The 18,414-nt window shown below is 39.3% G+C and overlaps 3 protein-coding genes across 17 annotated transcripts in view; 2 read left to right on the forward strand and 1 right to left on the reverse strand.

Moving 5' to 3' along the window:
• The window catches only part of Bivm (basic, immunoglobulin-like variable motif containing), a 36,241-nt gene extending 29,046 nt beyond the window's left edge, over window positions 1-7,195 (forward strand). For 6 of the 7 annotated variants that reach the window (XM_006244874.5, XM_017596228.3, XM_006244881.5 and 3 more), the window contains exons 9-10: window positions 4,514-4,610; window positions 5,560-7,190. In XM_006244874.5, coding sequence (XP_006244936.1) covers window positions 4,514-4,610; window positions 5,560-5,853 — 391 coding nt within the window. In that variant the 3' untranslated portion in view covers window positions 5,854-7,190. Of the gene's footprint in view, window positions 1-4,513; window positions 4,611-5,559 lie in introns of all 7 variants that reach the window. The other variant, NM_001305447.1, reaches the window with a different exon arrangement.
• The window catches only part of Poglut2 (protein O-glucosyltransferase 2), a 52,970-nt gene extending 41,447 nt beyond the window's left edge, over window positions 1-11,523 (reverse strand). Inside the window, exons 1-2 of one of the 2 annotated variants that reach the window (XM_063267167.1) lie at window positions 11,391-11,523; window positions 9,389-9,472 (exon numbers count right to left, since the gene is read on the reverse strand). The gene's annotated coding sequence lies outside the window, so the exon portion shown is untranslated. Of the gene's footprint in view, window positions 1-9,388; window positions 9,473-11,199; window positions 11,337-11,390 lie in introns of those variants that run through there. The other variant, XM_063267166.1, reaches the window with a different exon arrangement.
• A 17-nt stretch (window positions 11,524-11,540) lies between these two features.
• Ercc5 (ERCC excision repair 5, endonuclease) overlaps window positions 11,541-18,414 on the forward strand; it is a 45,141-nt gene continuing 38,267 nt past the window's right edge. For 5 of the 8 annotated variants that reach the window (XM_017596798.3, XM_017596799.3, XM_017596800.3 and 2 more), the window contains exons 1-4: window positions 11,631-11,769; window positions 16,060-16,235; window positions 17,231-17,346; window positions 17,880-17,966. In XM_017596798.3, the coding sequence (XP_017452287.2) occupies window positions 11,682-11,769; window positions 16,060-16,235; window positions 17,231-17,346; window positions 17,880-17,966 (467 nt within the window). In that variant the 5' untranslated portion in view covers window positions 11,631-11,681. Of the gene's footprint in view, window positions 12,014-16,059; window positions 16,236-17,230; window positions 17,347-17,879; window positions 17,967-18,414 lie in introns of all 8 variants that reach the window. The other 3 variants (NM_001426998.1, XM_063266934.1, XM_039084555.2) reach the window with 3 other exon arrangements.

Here is an 18,414-nt window from a genome sequence, read left to right on the forward strand (position 1 = left end):
CTAAATGAATTAAACCCAAGTTTGTAAGAATAAGGCTTTGTTCCTTTTCATAAGACTAAGCCTGCCTTAAGAATAGATCTGTTCTGTCCTATAAGAAGCCTGCCTGCTTCTTCTGCTCTCTCAACTTTTGTTCATATCAGATAAAAAATGTTCTGTCCAAAATAATTCTCCTCAGCTCAGTTCTGAGTCTTCTCTTTATCCTCAACATTTAAACATCTTAAGAATACCCGAACACATGGTAAAAAGTTCAACACAAGTTTATACAGATTCCAATTATAAATAGAATAAATTTATAACAGTGAATGTTTACATGCATATCCATTAGGAGTAATTATCTGGCTAAACATTCATTACCTGTCACAGCTCCACAGATTCACTAAAAGTTAAAAACCATAACTAAGTTACTAGTGAAGTTTTGTATAGATAAACCCTCTGAATATTTTATCTTCTGTCATAGCACCTATAATAAATTGTTAGTTCCCTTTTGTTAGTAAATTGTTAGTTTATGGAAATCTATCAACGTAATCCACTATATAAACAAACTCAAAGAAAAAAAAAACACATGATCATTTCATTAGATAATGATATAGCATTTGACAAAATTCAACACCCCCTCATGATAAAAGTCCTGGAAAGATCAGGAATTCAAGGCCCATTGCTAAACATAGTAAAAGCAATATAGAGCAAACCACTAGCCAACATCAAACTAAATGAAGAGAAACTTAAAGCAATCCCACTAAAATCCAGGATTAGAAAAGGTGGCACACCGTCTCCCTACTTATTCAATATAGTACTCGAAGACCTAGCCAGAGCAATCAGACAATGAGAGGAGGTCAAAGGGATACAAATTGGAAAGGAAGAAGTCAAAGTATCACTATTTGCAGATGGTATCATAGTACACTTAAGTGACCCCAAAAGTTCCACCAGAGAACTACTAAGCCTGATAAATAACTTCAGTAAAGTGGCTAGGCATAAAATTAACTCAAACAAATTAGTAGCCTTCCTCTACTCAAAGGATAAACAGGCTGACAGAGAAATTAGGGAAACAACACCCTTCACAATAGTCACAGATAATATAAAATACTTTGGTGTGACTCCAACCAAGCAAGTGAAAGATCTGTATGACAAGAACTTCAAGTCTCTGAAGGAAGAAATTGAAGAAGATCTCAGAAGATGGAAAGATCTCCCATGCTCATGGATTGGCAGGATTAATATTATAAAATGGCCATTTTGCCAAAAGCAATCTACAGATTCAATGCAATCCCTATCAAAATTCCAACTCAATTCTTCATAGAGTTAGAAAGAGCAATTTGCAAATTCATTTGGAATAACAAAAAGCCCAGGATAGCGAAAACTCCACAACAAAAGAACTTCTGGGGAAATGACCATCCCTGACCTCAAGCAGTATTACAGAGCAATAGTGATAAAAACTGTATGATATTGGTACAGAGAAAGGCAAGTAACCCAGTGGAATGGAATTGAAGACCCTGAAATGAATCTACACACCTATCTTTGACAAAGGAGCTAAAACCATTCAATGGAAAAAAGATAGCATTTTCAACAAATGGTGCTGGTTCAACTGGAGGTTAGCATGTAGAAGAATGCAAATTGACCCATTCTTATCACCCAGTACAAATCTTAAGTTCAGGTGGATCAAGGACCCCCACATCAAACCAGATACACTCAAACTAATAGAAGAAAATGTAGGGAAGTGCCTCGAACACATGGGCACTGGGAAAAATTTCCTGAACAAAACCCCAATGGCTTATGCTCTAAGAATCTACAAATGGGACCTCATAAAACTGCAAAGCTTCTGTAAGGCAAAGGACACTGTCATTAAGACAAAAGGACAACCAACAGATTGGGAAAAGATCTTTACCAATCCTACATCTGATAGAGGGCTAATATCCAAAATATAAAGAACTCAAGAAGTTAGACTGCAGAGAACCAAATAATCCTATTAAAAAATGGGGTTCAGAGCTAAACAAAGAATTCTCAGCTAAGGAATATGGAATGGCCGAGAAATACCTAAAGAAATGCTCAACATCCTTAGTCATCAGGGAAATGCAAATCAAAACAACTCTGAAATTCCACCTCACACCAGTCAGAATGGCTAAGATCAAAAACTCAAGTGACAGCAGATGCTGGCGAGGATGTGGAGAAAGAGGAACACTCCTCCACTGTTGGTGGGATTGCAAACTGGTACAACCACTCTGGAAATCAGTCTGGAGGTTCCTCAGAAAATTGGACATTGCACTACCTGAGGACCCAGCTATTATCTCTCCTGGGCATATACCCATAAGATGTCCCAACAGACAATAAAGACTCATGCCCCACTATGTTCATAGCAGCTTTATTTATAATAGCCGGAAGTTGGAAAGTACCTGGATACCTTTCAACAGAATAATGGATACAGAAAATGTGGTACATCTACATAATAGTGTATTACATCAGCTATCAAAAACAATCACTTTATGAAACTCATAGGCAAATGGATTGAACTAGAAAATTTTATCCTGAGTGAAGTAACCCAATTACAGAAAAACACACATGGTTTGCATTCTGTGACAAATGGATATTAACCCCAAAGCTCAAATTACCCAAGATTCAATTCACAGACCACATGAAGCTCAAGAAGAAGGATGACCGAAGTGCAGATGCTTCATTCCTTCTTAAAAGGGGGAACAACAATATTCATAGGAGGGGATATGGAGGCAATGTTTGGAGCAGAGACTGAAGGAATGGCCATTCAGAGCCTGTCCCACATGTGGCCACCAAAACTAAATAAGATTGATGAAGCTAAGAAGTGTATGCTGACAGGAACTGGATATACCTGTCTCCTGAGAGGCACAGCCAGAGCATGTGAAATACATTGGTAAATGGTAGCAGCAAACTGCTGAACTGGGACCAGGACCCCTATTGGAGGAATTAGAGAAAGGATTGAAAGAGCTGAAGGGGCTTGCAACCCCATAAGAACAATAATGCCAACCAACCAGAGCTCCCAGGAACTAAACCACTATCCACAGATCATACATGGCTCCAGCTGCATATGTAGCAGAGAATGGCCTTATTGGGCACCAAAGGAAGGAGAAGCCCTGGGTCCTGCCAAGGTTGGACTCCCAGTGTAAGGGAATCTCGGGGGTAGGAGCAAGAAGGGGTGGATAGGGAGGGGAGCACCCTTATAGAAGAAGGGGAGCAGGATGGGATAGGGGGGTTTATGTCCAGGAAACTGGGAAAGGGAATAACATTTGAAATGAAAATAATGAAATATTCAATAAAAAAAAAGAATAAAAAAAGAAGTTATTCATTTGTTTATGTAGCATTACTATAAGACAGTATATCTTTGTAGATCTTCACAGATCTGCTCAAAAGAGTGGGCTAGTATGTAGTGATTGTTATATATGTTTAATGACAGGAGAAACATATTAATAGCAGGAACCTTCCCTAAAATGATTTTCTCCTGGGCCTTGCCTATGAGAGCAAATCTGCCGTAGATTATAATCCAGGGCAGACCATCTCAGGAAGATCATCTACTAGTTATTACCTTGTCCTATGATGGCTCCTGACACACACCTTTGCTCTTTCTCACTATTTCCTGTGCATACACACAGACTGACACAATCTGAGCATTCATGTTGTTGTTTAGGGAGAATTGTCATCATAATGACATGGCTCTTACAAAGAGTAGCATCCATGTAATATCAAGGACCCCATAATCAGAACTTTAATTTCCTTTAGCAGTGATTTTGATTTTTCATATAAACTCACACATATCCTTTAAATGATTCTTCCTATTGCAAATTGATTTAAAAATTTCATTTTCTATTATTGCTGGTAATATAAAGAAAAAACTCCCTGATTTTACTGTATAGAACTTGACTTTCACATCTTTACCAAATTTACTTATTATTTGTATAAAACGTGCTTTGATTGTTCTCCACAAACATTTTGTTTATTAGTATATTGTTTATTAGTAATGCTATCAGAATGTGGCACATAATGGCACATTGCAAAATGAGGCAAAAGTATCCTGTAAGCCAAGGGGTTCAAGGCCAGCTTATTCAATATATAAAATCATTACCCCGGGGTTGGGGATTTAGCCCAGCGGTAGAGCGCTTGCCTAGCAAGAACGCAAGGCCCTGGGTTCGGTCCCCAGCTCCAAAAAAAAAAAAAAAAAAAAAAAAAAAAAAAAAAAATCATTACCCCGCCTAAGAAAATAAAGTGACTTGAGTATAACAGAAAGTATAGCATGCACTGCTTTAGCCTGCCAGGTATTATTATTATCTGGTATGTTGACATATAAAAATTGGAACCAATTATAAGCTGAGAACATTGACAGTAATTTGATAACCACAACTGTCACTCACAAAAATGAAGCTTTTAAAAGCCAGTTGATGGAACAATGCTGACCTAAGAGAATAATCACCAATCATTGTGGGAGCTTGCTCATGGAAAAAGCTTTATTACAGTGGTATTTTGGACTTAAAGAAAACTGTCCTCTTTCTTACTATAGATGGGCAGATATTGTCACTGATCTAAACACTCAAAATCCAGAATTCTTAGATATCCGACATCTAGAGAGGGGACTGCAATTCCGGAAAACAAAGAAGGTAAGAATATTACTACATTGGAAGTTGAATGACCAGAATGCAGTGTTTTATTACTAATCTTGTTTTGGTAAATAACAGAAGCCAAGTTCAAACTACCATAGTCAGAAAAGTAACATTATTTTAAGGATTTAGGCTAACTTTAAACTCCCAGCTAAGGATAGTCATAACGAAATGATAGCTAGTACTGCAGTAATGGTAGAAACCAAGTGGCTTAGAATGCTAATCACTCTTATGTAGGCTCTGTGATACTCGGTACTTTATCTGAATTTAAATTTCTTGCACAATAACTTTCAATGGATAATTTATTTCCAGTTGTAGATTGAGATGCCTTGGTTTAGTTCCATGGTCTTGGCCCAAGTTCAGTAAATTGTGGTCATGAGGCAGAGCCAGGTGTTTAAGCATGACTACAGAAAGAAGCTTTCAAAAACAGATATAATATAGATTGAGTAGGCAACATTTTGCTATAAATGAAGCTGGGAGTGGTAGCACATGCTTGTAGTCTTATCTCTTAGTTGAGAGGATTTTCATGCTATCTTAAACTATTGATATAATGTCTCAAAAGTCTTGTGTGTACACATACACACACACACACACACATGGGAGGGGATAGGATAAGATTTTAGTAGAATGGAGGAGAGGAGACTACACATACAGAAAAGGAAAAGCATGATCTTAATTTGTGGGTCAGGAGTTATGAAGATGTGACTATGTTCTAGGCTGTGGAGAGGCATCTGGGATACGAGTGCTCTGGTCCCTAGGGGTCTGTTATATAAAGGCAGCTGTTAGGAATGGTGAGTATTTAGTGAGCTCTGCAAAAAGCAGAATAGAAAAGTAGTGTTTTCAGACATGTGAAAGAAAAACACCATCATCCCAAGGGAGTCAATAAGGACCCCACAAACTTACAAACTTATTTTCTCTTTATTATCCTCATCTTTTTTTTCCTTCTCAGGTTGGAGGAAATTTGCATTGCATCATAGCATTCCAGAGACTCAGTTGGCAAAGATTTGGCTTTTGGAACTTTCCATTTGGAACCATTACACAAGAATCACAACCTCCCACACATGTCCTGGGAATTGCCAAATCTGAGAGTGAGGACAATATTTCTAAGAAGCAGTATGGGCGTCTGGGCAGGTCCTTCAGTGCTAGTTTCCACCAGGACTCAGCATGGAAGAAGGTGTCTGGCATCCACGAGAGAAGGAACAGTGGCTACCACAGCTATAGAGATTACAATGGCAATGACTGACCATGCCAAAACTTAATCGCTGATGTCACCCACATAGCTGTTATGTACAGGACTGCATTAAGCCATCAGATGGTTTTATTAAGTCTATCAATAGGAACAGATTTTGTGGTACAAAGCATACCCTGTAGTTCTCTAGTTAAAGCCTACTTAGGATTACTATGGGTGGCTTCAAATTATACAAACAGGTAAGAACAGATTTCTGCCCTTCTAACGTTAAAAGTAGATAAGCAATGTAGATAAAGGGTTTCACAAAATCCAACACAATCAAAACTGCTTCAAAGCAAAACCACAAATACATTTAATAGCATCAAAACTCAAAACTACTTAAGCATGAAGTGATTTATTGAAACTTGATCCCTAGTCATTTATTTCGGATACTTTGATTCCTATGGCACCATCTGTCCTTAAAAAATGGGGGCAGTCAAGGTCTGGTTTTTGCTTATAGTTAAAACTAATTTAAAATTATCTTTCTAGTCTATTTGTTCTTTCAGTGCTAACAGTATCCACCCCACATCTTTGCTTTCCTGAATAACTGTCTCAGGATTCTCCAAAAAGAAGCAGAAAATATTCAAGAAACTGACTTTTTCTATAGGTGCAGATGGGTGACATAGGTCATTGGTCCTGATACTCTTGACTTGGCACGTGGCTGTGAAATAGTTACAAGAATAGGTCTTGAGTGATGTTCTAGAACAAACCTTGTTTTAGGGATATAGTTACAGTCCAAGGTTTCTGTATCCATGGTAATATGTGCAGTGAGATGTCACCTTTGACTTGTCTCTTAATGGAGTCATCTGTTAGCAACAGCACTGAAGACGTGTTGGCAGTGTCCAGCTCACTCTGAGGACAACTTTGTATTCTAAATTCTGAGCCGTTTCCTTTTGTGAAACATCCAAGCAATTAGGTATTTGAAGTGTGTGTTAAAAATTTTGGAAGTGTGATTTCAATACTTGAGCTCCTCTTTAGCTGCTGTTTTCCTTTTGCTGCCAAGGTGTGACTCATAGACGTCTGTGATACTGTTCTTTCCTGTCATAAGTTCACTCCAGGGTTCAAATCAGTAACTTGGTGATTACAAGGTTCTGAGTATGTTGGAACCATATTGCAATAAAAAGGAAGGTTTTGACTTTTTAAACAAAATTCATTTTTCTCTTGAATTTTATATCCATTTATCCATGCATATATGTTTAGCCTACAGAATTACAAAATGGTCCTGTTTCTGAAGAGATTATTTAGCTTGAAATGTAAAGGACTGAAAGATTTGTAGGTTGTTGATTTTTGTTACTTCACACTGGAAATTTGAAAATGTTTTCATCAAATAAAGATTTGTTTTCTACTTTTAATCCTATGAATTTTAATGTCTGTGTTTAAGTTAGGATGTATCCTTGTAACTGTGAAGCACATGATAATTTGTTAATTTCATGTAATTAGTGTTATAAGAAACATCTTACAGTTTTTATAATCACTGAAACAATGACTTCCAATCCATGCTTACTACTTTTCAAGTACTTGAACACTGACTCTAAAACTTCACAACATGATTTGGACATTTTATGATATTAGTTTGAAAAAAAACGAGGTTGGAATTTTTGTGATTCAAGTGTATTTTCAATATAAACTGTTTTTTAATAGTTCAATTGGATATTTCAAAGAAATAGGTTTGAAGAGCTAGGAAGAAAGAATACAAATAAAATATAAACCTTAAGAACAAAGTAACAGCTGGGAAAATAAGATGAGTTATTTCCTGTATATTAATCATATGCTTTATTAAAAACACTGACAGACATATGACCACTTAAGACTTAAGCTTACAAATTTAAAAGTTACTTAGAGCACAGAATGTTTGAATTCAGTTGGAGTTTTTTTCAGGGTAAGAGTTCCCACATAGTTCTTTTTGAAAACTACTAATATTCCTGTCCTATTTGACTTGTTAATCAACCCGTCTTAGGAATCTTCATAGATCTTCTAATGAAGAATACTGTCTCACCTGTGAGATTATGTCCTCTTTGATAGTGGTTTGCAAGAGCGGATATGCTAATGAGTATGGTATTTATAATAGTAGTTGAAGGTCAGGAAAGCTATGTAAGTGCTTGCTATAATTATTATTTTGAAAATGTGTTTTTAAGGGCTGGGGATTTAGCTCAGTGGTAGAGCGCTTACCTAGGAAGCGCAAGGCCCTGGGTTCGGTCCCCAGCTCCGAAAAAAAAGAACCGGGAAAAAAAAAAAAAAAAAAAAAGAAAATGTGTTTTTAATTGATTAGTCTGTTATCAGCATGGCAACCTGCAGGCTGACATCATACTGGAGAAGTAGCTGAGAATTCTACATCCTGATCAGACGGCAGCCAGGAGGGGACAATCTTCCACACCAGGAAGAGCTTGAGAATAGGACCACAAAGCCCACCCTCTAACAAGGCCACCCTCCTAATACAGCTTCCCATGGGCCAAGTATGTTGAAACCACCACATTTATAGAGCCTGTTAATCCTTACAAAGAGTAAATTTATGTAAACACTTCTTAGCTGTTTTCCTTTCAAAAGCATTTCATATTCAAAACATACCACTCTGGCTTTAAAAACATTCCTAATATTCAAATGGGTACAGCGGCTGTTTATATCCAGCTCTCAGAAATTAAAAAAAAAATCTTGTATTTCTTTATCCACTATTACAGTTACAGGGGTATATCCCATCATATCAAGCAGGTATAGCAACTGAAATGTCTCTCAAGTTGCTTTGTTTCAGACATAGAATGAGCATAGGCAACCACTCCCCGATCTATGATAGTCTTTAAATCAATTTCACTCAGCATTTCTACCCTGCCAATCTTTCAGTTAAAAATAAAAACAAAACGAAAGCCATGCTCTAATGCCATCACTTTCTAGGTGGTTTCATGTCCCAGTAAATATTAAAAAATGCCTGAACTTTTTATCCTGGCACTGGCATCGGTGCCCGTAGGGCCGCATGACGTTGCGGGGTACTTTTATCTCATTGGCTCCATGCTGCACCCAAGCACTCACTGACCCAGGCAGTCTGTGGGGCCGTTCCAGCATGGCACCTTGCCACTTTGGTCCCTGCATTAGTTCTGGTACCCATGGGGCCATGTGGAACTAACCATAATTTATCTCTGGTTAGTATCTCTCCCGGAGGCTCTCCGCTAGCCACGGACTCTCTGGTTCTACCTAACTGGTAAAATCAGGGTTGTAGAAGTCCAGCATGGGTTGGCCTATCGAGGCTCCCTGCCACCAACTCTGCTCACACTTCCAACAACTGCCCCTTGGTAGTTGAGGTATAAACTCCAAAATCGGGTGAAATTAGGACTCAATATTTTTATCAATCAGATTTATATGTTAAATTTTCAGTCCATAATGCATCCACACAATAAACTCACAACAATTTATATAAGGATATAAACCGCCTACCTAGATATGATAAATTAACCTATAGAAATCCATCCCTTAAGAAATATTCACAACAACCTGCATCTATGCAGGGATGCATGGCAAGGGTCGTTTATGTCTGCCTCCATGTGGCTTCTTTCTGCTTTACCTTTTCCTTCTAAAACGTCGGTCCCCCGCCTTTCTTCCTCCTCATCCATTGACAGGCTGTGTTTTATCTTGTGTCTGCCTTCACCTGCATAACAACAACAACGTACACTTTCATATGAAAATCAGAACAGCCCTAGCAGTTGGTGGTTGTGACACGTGACATCTAAAACCGAGGCTTTCATGAGTGAAGCATCTTGCCTAGGAGTGTAGAGATTCTTCGTTTGCTAGAACTTTCATCATTACTTGGGTTGTTTAAAACCAAGTTTTTTTTTTTTCCCCCTCACAGTTATATAGACCAAGACAAGGTCTTGGCACATTCGGTTTCTTATATTTTGGACTTGCAGATGGTCACTCTTTCTGTACATGACCTTTCATTTGTGGGCACCCTTTATGTTCCAACTCCCTCTTTTTATTAGGATAGCAGTTATCCTGGATTAGAAGCTACTCTGATGGTCTCTCTGTATATCTATGGGGGAATCACATCTGTGGACTTAGACATACATGTTTGTGATCTATCACTGATCAGAAATGGTTTTGTTAAGTTCTGGTTCATGTGCCCTTAGGCCCCTAATGGCCTTATTGTTATGATGATCAGTTTCTAAGAGTCACTTTGGATTCAGGCACATTCTGAAGTACTTACATTTAACATGTGAATTTTGAATTCAAAATGAACACTGACCTGAATACATAGTAATTCTATGGTCCAGATAAGATCTGAACTATGATTTGTATGACCTCTAATCCAAATATTTTTCCACAGAATGTAAAATGTCCCGGGGAGGCTTGAGAGGTCATTTAAACAACATTTATGAACTTCCACTATGTACTACAAAGTAAGGGTGTAACCGTCATCAATTGATACCAATTTCAACAAGTTTATATTGCTAGAAGTGATAAAAACTAAACAGGCAATTAGACTGCCTTCAGTAAAATACAGCTGTACTAAAATGCAAAAGTCCATAATTTTACACATTGAGGAAATGCTAAAAGCACTTGTGACACTTATACCCAGTGGAAAATAAGTTGGCATTAAGACAAGTAAACATGGCTACTGTAAACCATTGTTTCGACATAGATATATTTTTGCTAAAACTTAATCTGATAGATTTCAGCTGTAAATGATTCTTTTCAGAAATCATCTTAAAAACTTAATCTGATAGACTTCGGCTGTAAGTGATTCTTTTCAGAGATCATCTACCTCTATCCCTCTCTTTTTTTCTTAGACTAGACCATGTGAGTCTTGAACTTGTGGTATCCCTGCCTATCTCCCAGATATTTATGATACCACGTCTGGCTACTATTTCCTATCAATCTTTTTACTGGGTTTGAATGTAATTACAATACTGTACATCAAAATTGAGCAATTGTATGCCAAATGCTTTGCACACATTAACTCTACTCGGTAAAGGATTATTTGTTTGTACTGCTTACAGGTGATGGAGCAAAAATTCTGAAAACACGCTATCTCCACAGAACCAACTCTATAATAAGGCAAAGGGCTGCTTTTGATTTAGTATGAGTGTACGGTGTCTTTTCCTGGCTGTACCCAAAGTCACTTCTCACAACTGTGGAAATCAAAGTTTCAGTTGCTGGAGGAAATTCAAAGTTAAGCACTGCGTGGTACTGCCACCTAGTTACCGCATGTTGTGCAAATATTTGCCTTAAAAAAAACAAAAGTCAAGATTCATCTTTCTGTTCTTTGCTCGTTTTACTTGGCACCAAATCGTCAAAGCTGGGGAGGCAATGGGAAGACTGATAACGAAAATGCACAAAGGAGACTTCACTCCACTAAGAAAGCCAATGTGCAAATACCTTTTGCGCCAGTGGAACAGAGGCACTGATTCAAAATTGAATCGCCACACTACGCTGCTCTGGCGTGGGATTTATAAGTCAAATGTCAATGCGGGACTCCCATCCCTCGCATTAACTTGGAAGCCAAGAGGTTTCAGTTCCTGTGGTCAGCAGAAGAAATGAATCGCGACAGGAGGCAGACTTGGCTTTACCGTTTCCCGTGTTGCGTCTCAGTACTTTTTAGGCGTGCCAACTTTTGGGCTGAAGCGTTTCAGCTCCTCCCACCGCCGCCATATTTAAATTCCGCCGTTCTTCCGGGAGACCAGGTCCGCTCCGGAAGTGAATCGGCGCGGTGTTTCTCTTTCAAGCCTCTGAGACCCGGGATCCTAGCTGGAGAGCTGTTCCCTCTACGAGTAGAGGGGCCCTGTGTGCTTGATCCCGGAGCGTCCTTTATCCTAAAGTGAAACAAAGGCCCTGCGAATCCGGCTAAGAGCGCCTGCGCCATGGGAGTGCAGGGGCTGTGGAAGTTGCTGGAGTGCTCTGGCCGCCCGGTCAGCCCGGAGGCGCTAGAGGGCAAGGTGCTGGCCGTGGGTATCCTTAAAGGCGGCTGCTGAGCGCTGGAGGAGCGCGGGACGGGCGCCTGCGCAGTGACTAGGCTTTGTCCGGAAGCTGGTGCTGGGAATTGTTTGGTTGTCTTCCGATCCAGCTTGCAGGCCTGCCCTCATTCGGGCCCATTTTGTGTCCCCCGTGTTTTAGTTCTCACAGCAGAGTGGCTACAGAGTTGTGGAGAATAAGGAGATTTAAATGATGAAATCTGGTATAGCGTCAGGCTCTGGTACTGTAAACCTGAGAAGTTATTTTGTGTGAGAGGTCAGCGTGGAGAAAAAAAGGAAGAGCTCCTGACTACCCCCCCCCCCCTTGAATAGTTATCTCTTGTTTGTTGGAATAAAAAAATTAATACGGTGTATAGTGAACTAGCTTCCTCCAGCTTCTGTGATGGGTGTGTGAACTCTTAGTTTTGTGTCACTGGAGTTTTGTTTTTCTCCCATTTTGAAAATGTGGCACCATTTTTGAAATTTTGTTTTCATTCTTCTGTTCCACGATCCGTTTTACAGTGCTTCTTTTAGCTTAGAAGGTACTTTTTACACCATTTTCTTAATGAAAACTCGGAGTTCCTGTAAATAGTTGATGAGCGTGCATGCATGCTTGTATGTGTGTCCGTAGGGGGTGGCATGTCATGTCTTTCGGTAAGGTACAGCAAAGAGGCCACTAATGGGTCAGTTCTTCACTATATGCCCAGCTTATAATTAATGGAGAACTTGCACTATTGGAAACAGTCACTTTTTAAGCCAAATACACCAATGACAAATTAATTCCTCTTACAAGTCTTTACAGAGTAAGTTGGGTAATTCGAAGAGCTTTGTAAACGCACCCCAGTGGTTTTTCGGTGTTACTGCAGTTTAAGGATTTCTTAATTATAAGTGGATGAAAGAATTTTTAGTGAGGAGCTCTTAAATTCTCATCAAAGGGTTTCAGCTTAGTAGTGGTACAGCACTTTCTTAGTATGTATGACACACCAGAGTTCCATACTCATCTTTGAGAAAAAGTATTACTGATAACACTATCAAGGATTTATATTATTTTCTCTTCCAACCCTTATAAAGAATTAGGAAGTTAAGTCAGAGGAAAAGTAAGCTGTGTAGATGATCTGTAAATGCCCGAGTTCCATTTGGGGTGTGAAGTTATGTTTATGAGGTTATTAAGCTTTTCTGAAATAATGGGTCGTTTAAAGAAAATTGTAAAGGAGTCTGCATCCAGTCACATCTATATCACATAATAATCTAACTACTTCTGTAATTTAATTTTCTATATTTCATCGTGAGAATTCTGATATCTGAAAATAGGTGTTAGAAATTTGTTGTTTGCTAATAAATAAGTCACAATTTTCTCAGGTTTGTAATTTACATGCTTTTCCAGAGAAACTGTTTGGGTTTTAGACCATGTGGATAGCTGAGTGTCTTATTTAAACAGTTTATGTTTGTCTCAAAAAAATTAAGAAATAACAGATTAGCTTCTTCTCATTATAGACCTTAACATCTGTTAGTGCATTACCAGCATTAAGGAGACAATACCCTCACCGAACACAGGGACAATCTGGATTAACATAGTCTTCAGTCACCTAATTTCAGGACTAAGGAAAATTCCCTTTTATTCTCAGATGTTATTGGTTCTTTGAGTTTAAACTCTAAAGCAAGTTTTGACTTTGCTTCATACTTTAATTTTTCTAGTCCTTAGGGAATTTATTTTTATCCCATTTGTGTTGAAGCTTGATATTAAATTGAGTTCACTGATGTTAAGAGATATTATCCAATAGTGGTTGTGGTTTCCTGTTATTTTTGTTGTTGGGGTGGAATTATGTTTGTGTGTCTCTCTTCTTTTGGGTTTGTTGCACGAAGAATACTTTCTTACTTTTCCTAGGGTGTAGTTTCCCTCCTTGTGTTGGAGTTTTCCATCTATTATCCCTCGTAGGGCTCGATTTGTGGAAAGATATTGTGTAAATTTGGTTTTGTCATGGAATATCTTGGTTTCTCCATCTATGGTAATTGAGAGTTTTACTGGATATAGTAGCCTGGGCTGGCATTTGTGTTCTCTTAGAGTCTGACATCTACCCAGGATCTTCTGGCTTTCATAGTCTCTGGTGAGAAGTCTGGTGTAATTCTGATAGGTCTGCCTTTATATGTTACTTGACATTATTCCCTTACTGTTTTTTAATATTTTTTGTTTTGTGCATTTGGTGTTTTGAGTATTATGTGACAGAAGGAGTTTCTTTTCTGGTCCAATCTATTTGGAGTTCTGTAAGCTTCTTGTATTTTTATGGACATCTCTTTCTTTAAGTTAGGGAAGTTTTCTTCTATAATTTTGTTGAAGATAATTTACTGACTCCTTTAAGTTAGGAATCTTCGCTCTGTTCTACACCTATTATCCTTAGGTTTGATCTTCTCATTTTGTCCTGGATTTCCTGGATGTTTTGGGTTAGGAGGTTTTTGCGTTTTACACTTTCTTTGACTGTTGTGTCAATGTTTTCTATGGTATCTTCTGCCCTGAGATTCTCTCTTCCATCTCTTGTATTCTGTTGGTGATGACTCTTGATGTCTTTGTTAGGTTTTTTACCTCCAGGGTTGTCTCCCTTTGTGATTTTTTTTATTGTTTCTATTTCCATTTTTAGATCCTGGATCGTTTTGTTCAATTCCTTTTCCTGTTTGGTTGTGTTTTCCGTAATTCTTTAAGGGACTTTTAGGTTTCCTCTTTGAAGGCTTGTATTTCTTTAAGGAAGTTATTTATGTCCTAAGAGAGTTATTTAAAGTCCTCTATCATCATCATGAGATGTGATTTTTAAATCCAAATCTTGATTTTCCAGTGTGTTGGCATATCCAGTATTTGCTTTGGTAGGAGAATTGGGTTCTGATGATTCCAAGTAGTCTTGGTTTGTGTTGCTTAGGTTTCTGGCTTACCTCTTGCCATTTAGTTGTCTCTAGTTTTAGCTGGTCTCGTTGTCTCTGACAGTGCTTGACCCTCCTGTAAGCCTATCTATGTGTCAGCTCTCATGGAGACTGGCTTTTTCCCAGTGGGATCCAGGTACAGAGAGCTGTGGGACTGGGTCAGCTCCCAGTGCAGGCAGAAACTGGAAGGGTCCTGTTCCAGACTGATCCTGGGTTTGTGTGTTCTAAGGGCTCCAGTAGGGTCCCTGGGAGCAGAAGTGGTGGTCTTACCTCTGCTCTCAGGTGTGTCAGCACTCCTGGTGATTGGCTTTCAGCTCTGGGCGCAGGCAGAGACTGGAAGGATCCTGTCCCTGACTGCTCCTAGGTTTCTGTGTCCAGAGGGCTCTAGGCAGGTTCCTCTTGTGCCAGGAATGTGAGCAAAAGTGTTGGTCTCCCCAGAGCTTTCAGGATTGTCTGCACTTCTGGGAGTCTAGCTCTCTCCCCCATGGGATTTGAGTACAGAGCTCTTGTATTTCTTTAAGGGATTTAATGTGTTTCCTCTTTTAGGGCTTCTAATTGTTTACCTGTGTTCTCTTGTATTTCTTTAAGGGAGTTATTTATGTCATTCTTAAAGTTTTCTATCATCTTCATGAGATGAGAATTTAGATCTGAATCAGGCTTTATAAGTGTATTGGCATATCCAGGGCTTTCTGTGGAGACAGAACTGGTTTGTGATGTTGCTAAGTAGTATTGGTTTCTGTTGCTTATGTTCTTATACTCTACTATGGGCATCTGGTTACCTCTGGTATTAACTGGCCTGGCTGTCTGTAAATGGAGCCTGTCCCTCCTGTGATCCTGGATGTGTCACAACTCCTGGGGGGAGCTGCAACTTGGGTGTTGGCTGAGTGCTTTGGGTTCCAGAGCAGAGGCTCTGCTCCTGGCACAGGTGCACACCAGAAGGAGGGCGAGTCTCTGCTTCCCCGGGGGTCCAGGGTGTCCTGGTTACACCAGGTATTGGGGCGGAGTTTGGAGTCTCACCTGTGAGTCTGGATGTGTCAGAATAGATGTGCCAGAGTATCTGGGGAGTTGATCTACAACTGGGGTGAGGTCTGAGTGGTTCGGGATCCAGAGCAGAGGCTTATGGTGCAAACCAGAAGGAGCCATTCGACTTTTCAAGGGGTGCCTCTGGCTATGAGTTTAAATTTCAGTATGTGGAAAGTAGTAGGGAGCCAGAGAAGTTCACTGACTTTGGGTAGATTTTATTATGGTCAGGTGTCTTTCAACTTCACAGAAATGATGATGTGTTTAATGTTTTCTGTTTGGCCATATCATATCTTGGATGTTGAAGTTTTGAGGATGAAGCTGAAAATTGCAAACTGTTTTCCTTTACCGGTTCTCCCAGATATTAGCATTTGGCTAAACCAAGCACTTAAAGGAGTCCGAGATCGCCATGGAAATGCAATAGAAAATGCTCATCTTCTCACATTATTCCACCGGCTCTGCAAACTCTTGTTTTTCCGCATCCGTCCTATTTTTGTATTTGATGGTGATGCTCCACTGCTAAAGAAACAGACCTTGGTAAATATCATGTGATTTGATTTTCTCTTTAGACACCAGTAGCAATTTTTAAAATATTAAATTCAGTTACAGCATTTCTCCCTTCCCTTTCCTTCCTCCAAACTTTTTCATATATCCCTCCCCAATCTCCTTCCAAATCATGCCGTCTTTCAATCTGATTTTTATTGTATACATAAATGTATATGCATCTATTACTATTTGTGTAAGTCTGCCTGCATGGAATTTCTATTTCTTTTGTGGGGGATGGGGAGTTCAGGAAAGGGTTTCTGTCTAGTCCTGGCTGTCAGAACTCATTGTATAGAGCTGCTCAGAGATCCACCTACCTTTGCCTCCTGAATGCTGGGATCAAAGGTGAGTCCAAGTGGATCAAGGACCTCCACATCAAACCAGATACACTCAAACTAATAGAAGAAAAAGTGGGGAAGCATCTCGATTACATGGGCACTGGGGAAAATTTCCTAAACAAAACACCAAAGGCTTATGTTCTAAGATCAACAATAGACAAATGGGACCTCATAAAACTGCAAAGCTTCTGTAAGGCAAAGGATACTGTCATTAGGACAAAACGGCAACCAACAGATTGGGAAAAGATCTTTACCAATCCTACATCTGATAGAGGGCTTATATCCAATGTATACAAAGAACTCAAGAAGTTAGACTCCAGATAGCCAAATAACTGTATTAAAATATTATTGTATGTACAAATAATACATTTTAAAAATAATATCAAACGAATTTTGGAATAATTTGTATGGTGTCTAGATTCTTGGTAGCATAAAAGTATATTTACAAGAAACCGAGAATAGGTAATAACTTCCCAGATATGTTGTTTATAGGTAATATTTAGGCAAAGTGCTCTGTGTGCCCTGTGCAGCACAGAATCTGATTATGGTTACTGACACAGTGAGAAGGAATCACTAGAGCAACTGTTATCCCTAATTTCAGATGATAAAAACCTCATTAGACTTGAGACCCCATGTGCTTCATTGTCACAGGCAAAGAGAAGGCAGAAGAAGGATTCTGCATCCATTGACTCGAGAAAAACCACAGAGAAGCTTCTGAAAACCTTTCTGAAGAGACAGGCTCTGAAAACTGCCTTCAGAAGCAAAAGGCAAGAAGGCCACAGTGGCTGCAGACACTCGCTGGACTCTGCTGTTCTCTCTGTCTCAGTTAACAATAGGGGGAGTCAGGAGAGGAGCGAGCAGATAGAGAACATCGGACTTGGGGATGCAGAATGCGGCTAATGAGATAGAAGCACTGTCTATTGCTTCCTCTTTTAACTAACTAGTTTACTGATGTATATGTTTTTAAGATTTTTGGGGAAGTCCACACAGGACTTCACATGTGCTGGGTAGGTCCTCTCCTATGGGGTTCACTGCAACCCAACTTGACTTCAATAGAGCCCTTCCTGACTGTAGCTAGGGGTGTGGCAAAGGCTGTGAGCAGCTCTACTGAGCTTCCCTTTCCCTCTACTTGGTTGTTAGTTGTGACAATAGCTTAGGGAAACCCAGGCTGGGAGGGGAGATCCAGACAAGGAACTGTCAGCTACTGTCCTTGAGCATGGTTTGAATAACCAGTGAGAGAGGAGGATTGACTCAAGATGTATGTCATATGATTTTGTTGACCATTATGTGTGATTTCCAGAAATGAAGTGCTACCCAGTCTTACTCAAGTTCAAAGAGAGGATGACATCTATGTTTTGCCACCTTTACAAGAGGAAGAAAAACATAGGTAATACGTAACTACTAAGGAATATTACTTTGGAGCTGGGGAAATGGCTCAAGTATGAGGACCCCAAATCTGTGCCTTGCACTCACATAAAAAGCTGGGCATCAAATGTCTATAATCTCAGATTGGGAGATCTCTAGGGCTTCCTTGATTTATAATGGGCATCCTTACCTGCACTGAGATTATCATTTAGTATCTCTAACTTCTAGGACCGCTGTCCAATCATAGAGAATATCTGTGTTTAAACTCCTATGTTTTAAAATTATATATTTAAACACAATAAAGTACTGGGTTTCTATAAGAACATTTTTCAGATACTTTTGGTTAAAGTACCTATACTTTACCCTTGCTCTGCCCCTACCCATGCTCAAACCATTGCCTCTCAGTATCTCTCACCCTTCATATTGTACTTACATGTTTTTGTTCTCAGGCTGATTCTGCCTGTTTCTTA

Source organism: Rattus norvegicus, chromosome 9, assembly GCF_036323735.1.
Source record: "Rattus norvegicus strain BN/NHsdMcwi chromosome 9, GRCr8, whole genome shotgun sequence".
Taxonomy (NCBI): domain Eukaryota; kingdom Metazoa; phylum Chordata; class Mammalia; order Rodentia; family Muridae; genus Rattus; species Rattus norvegicus.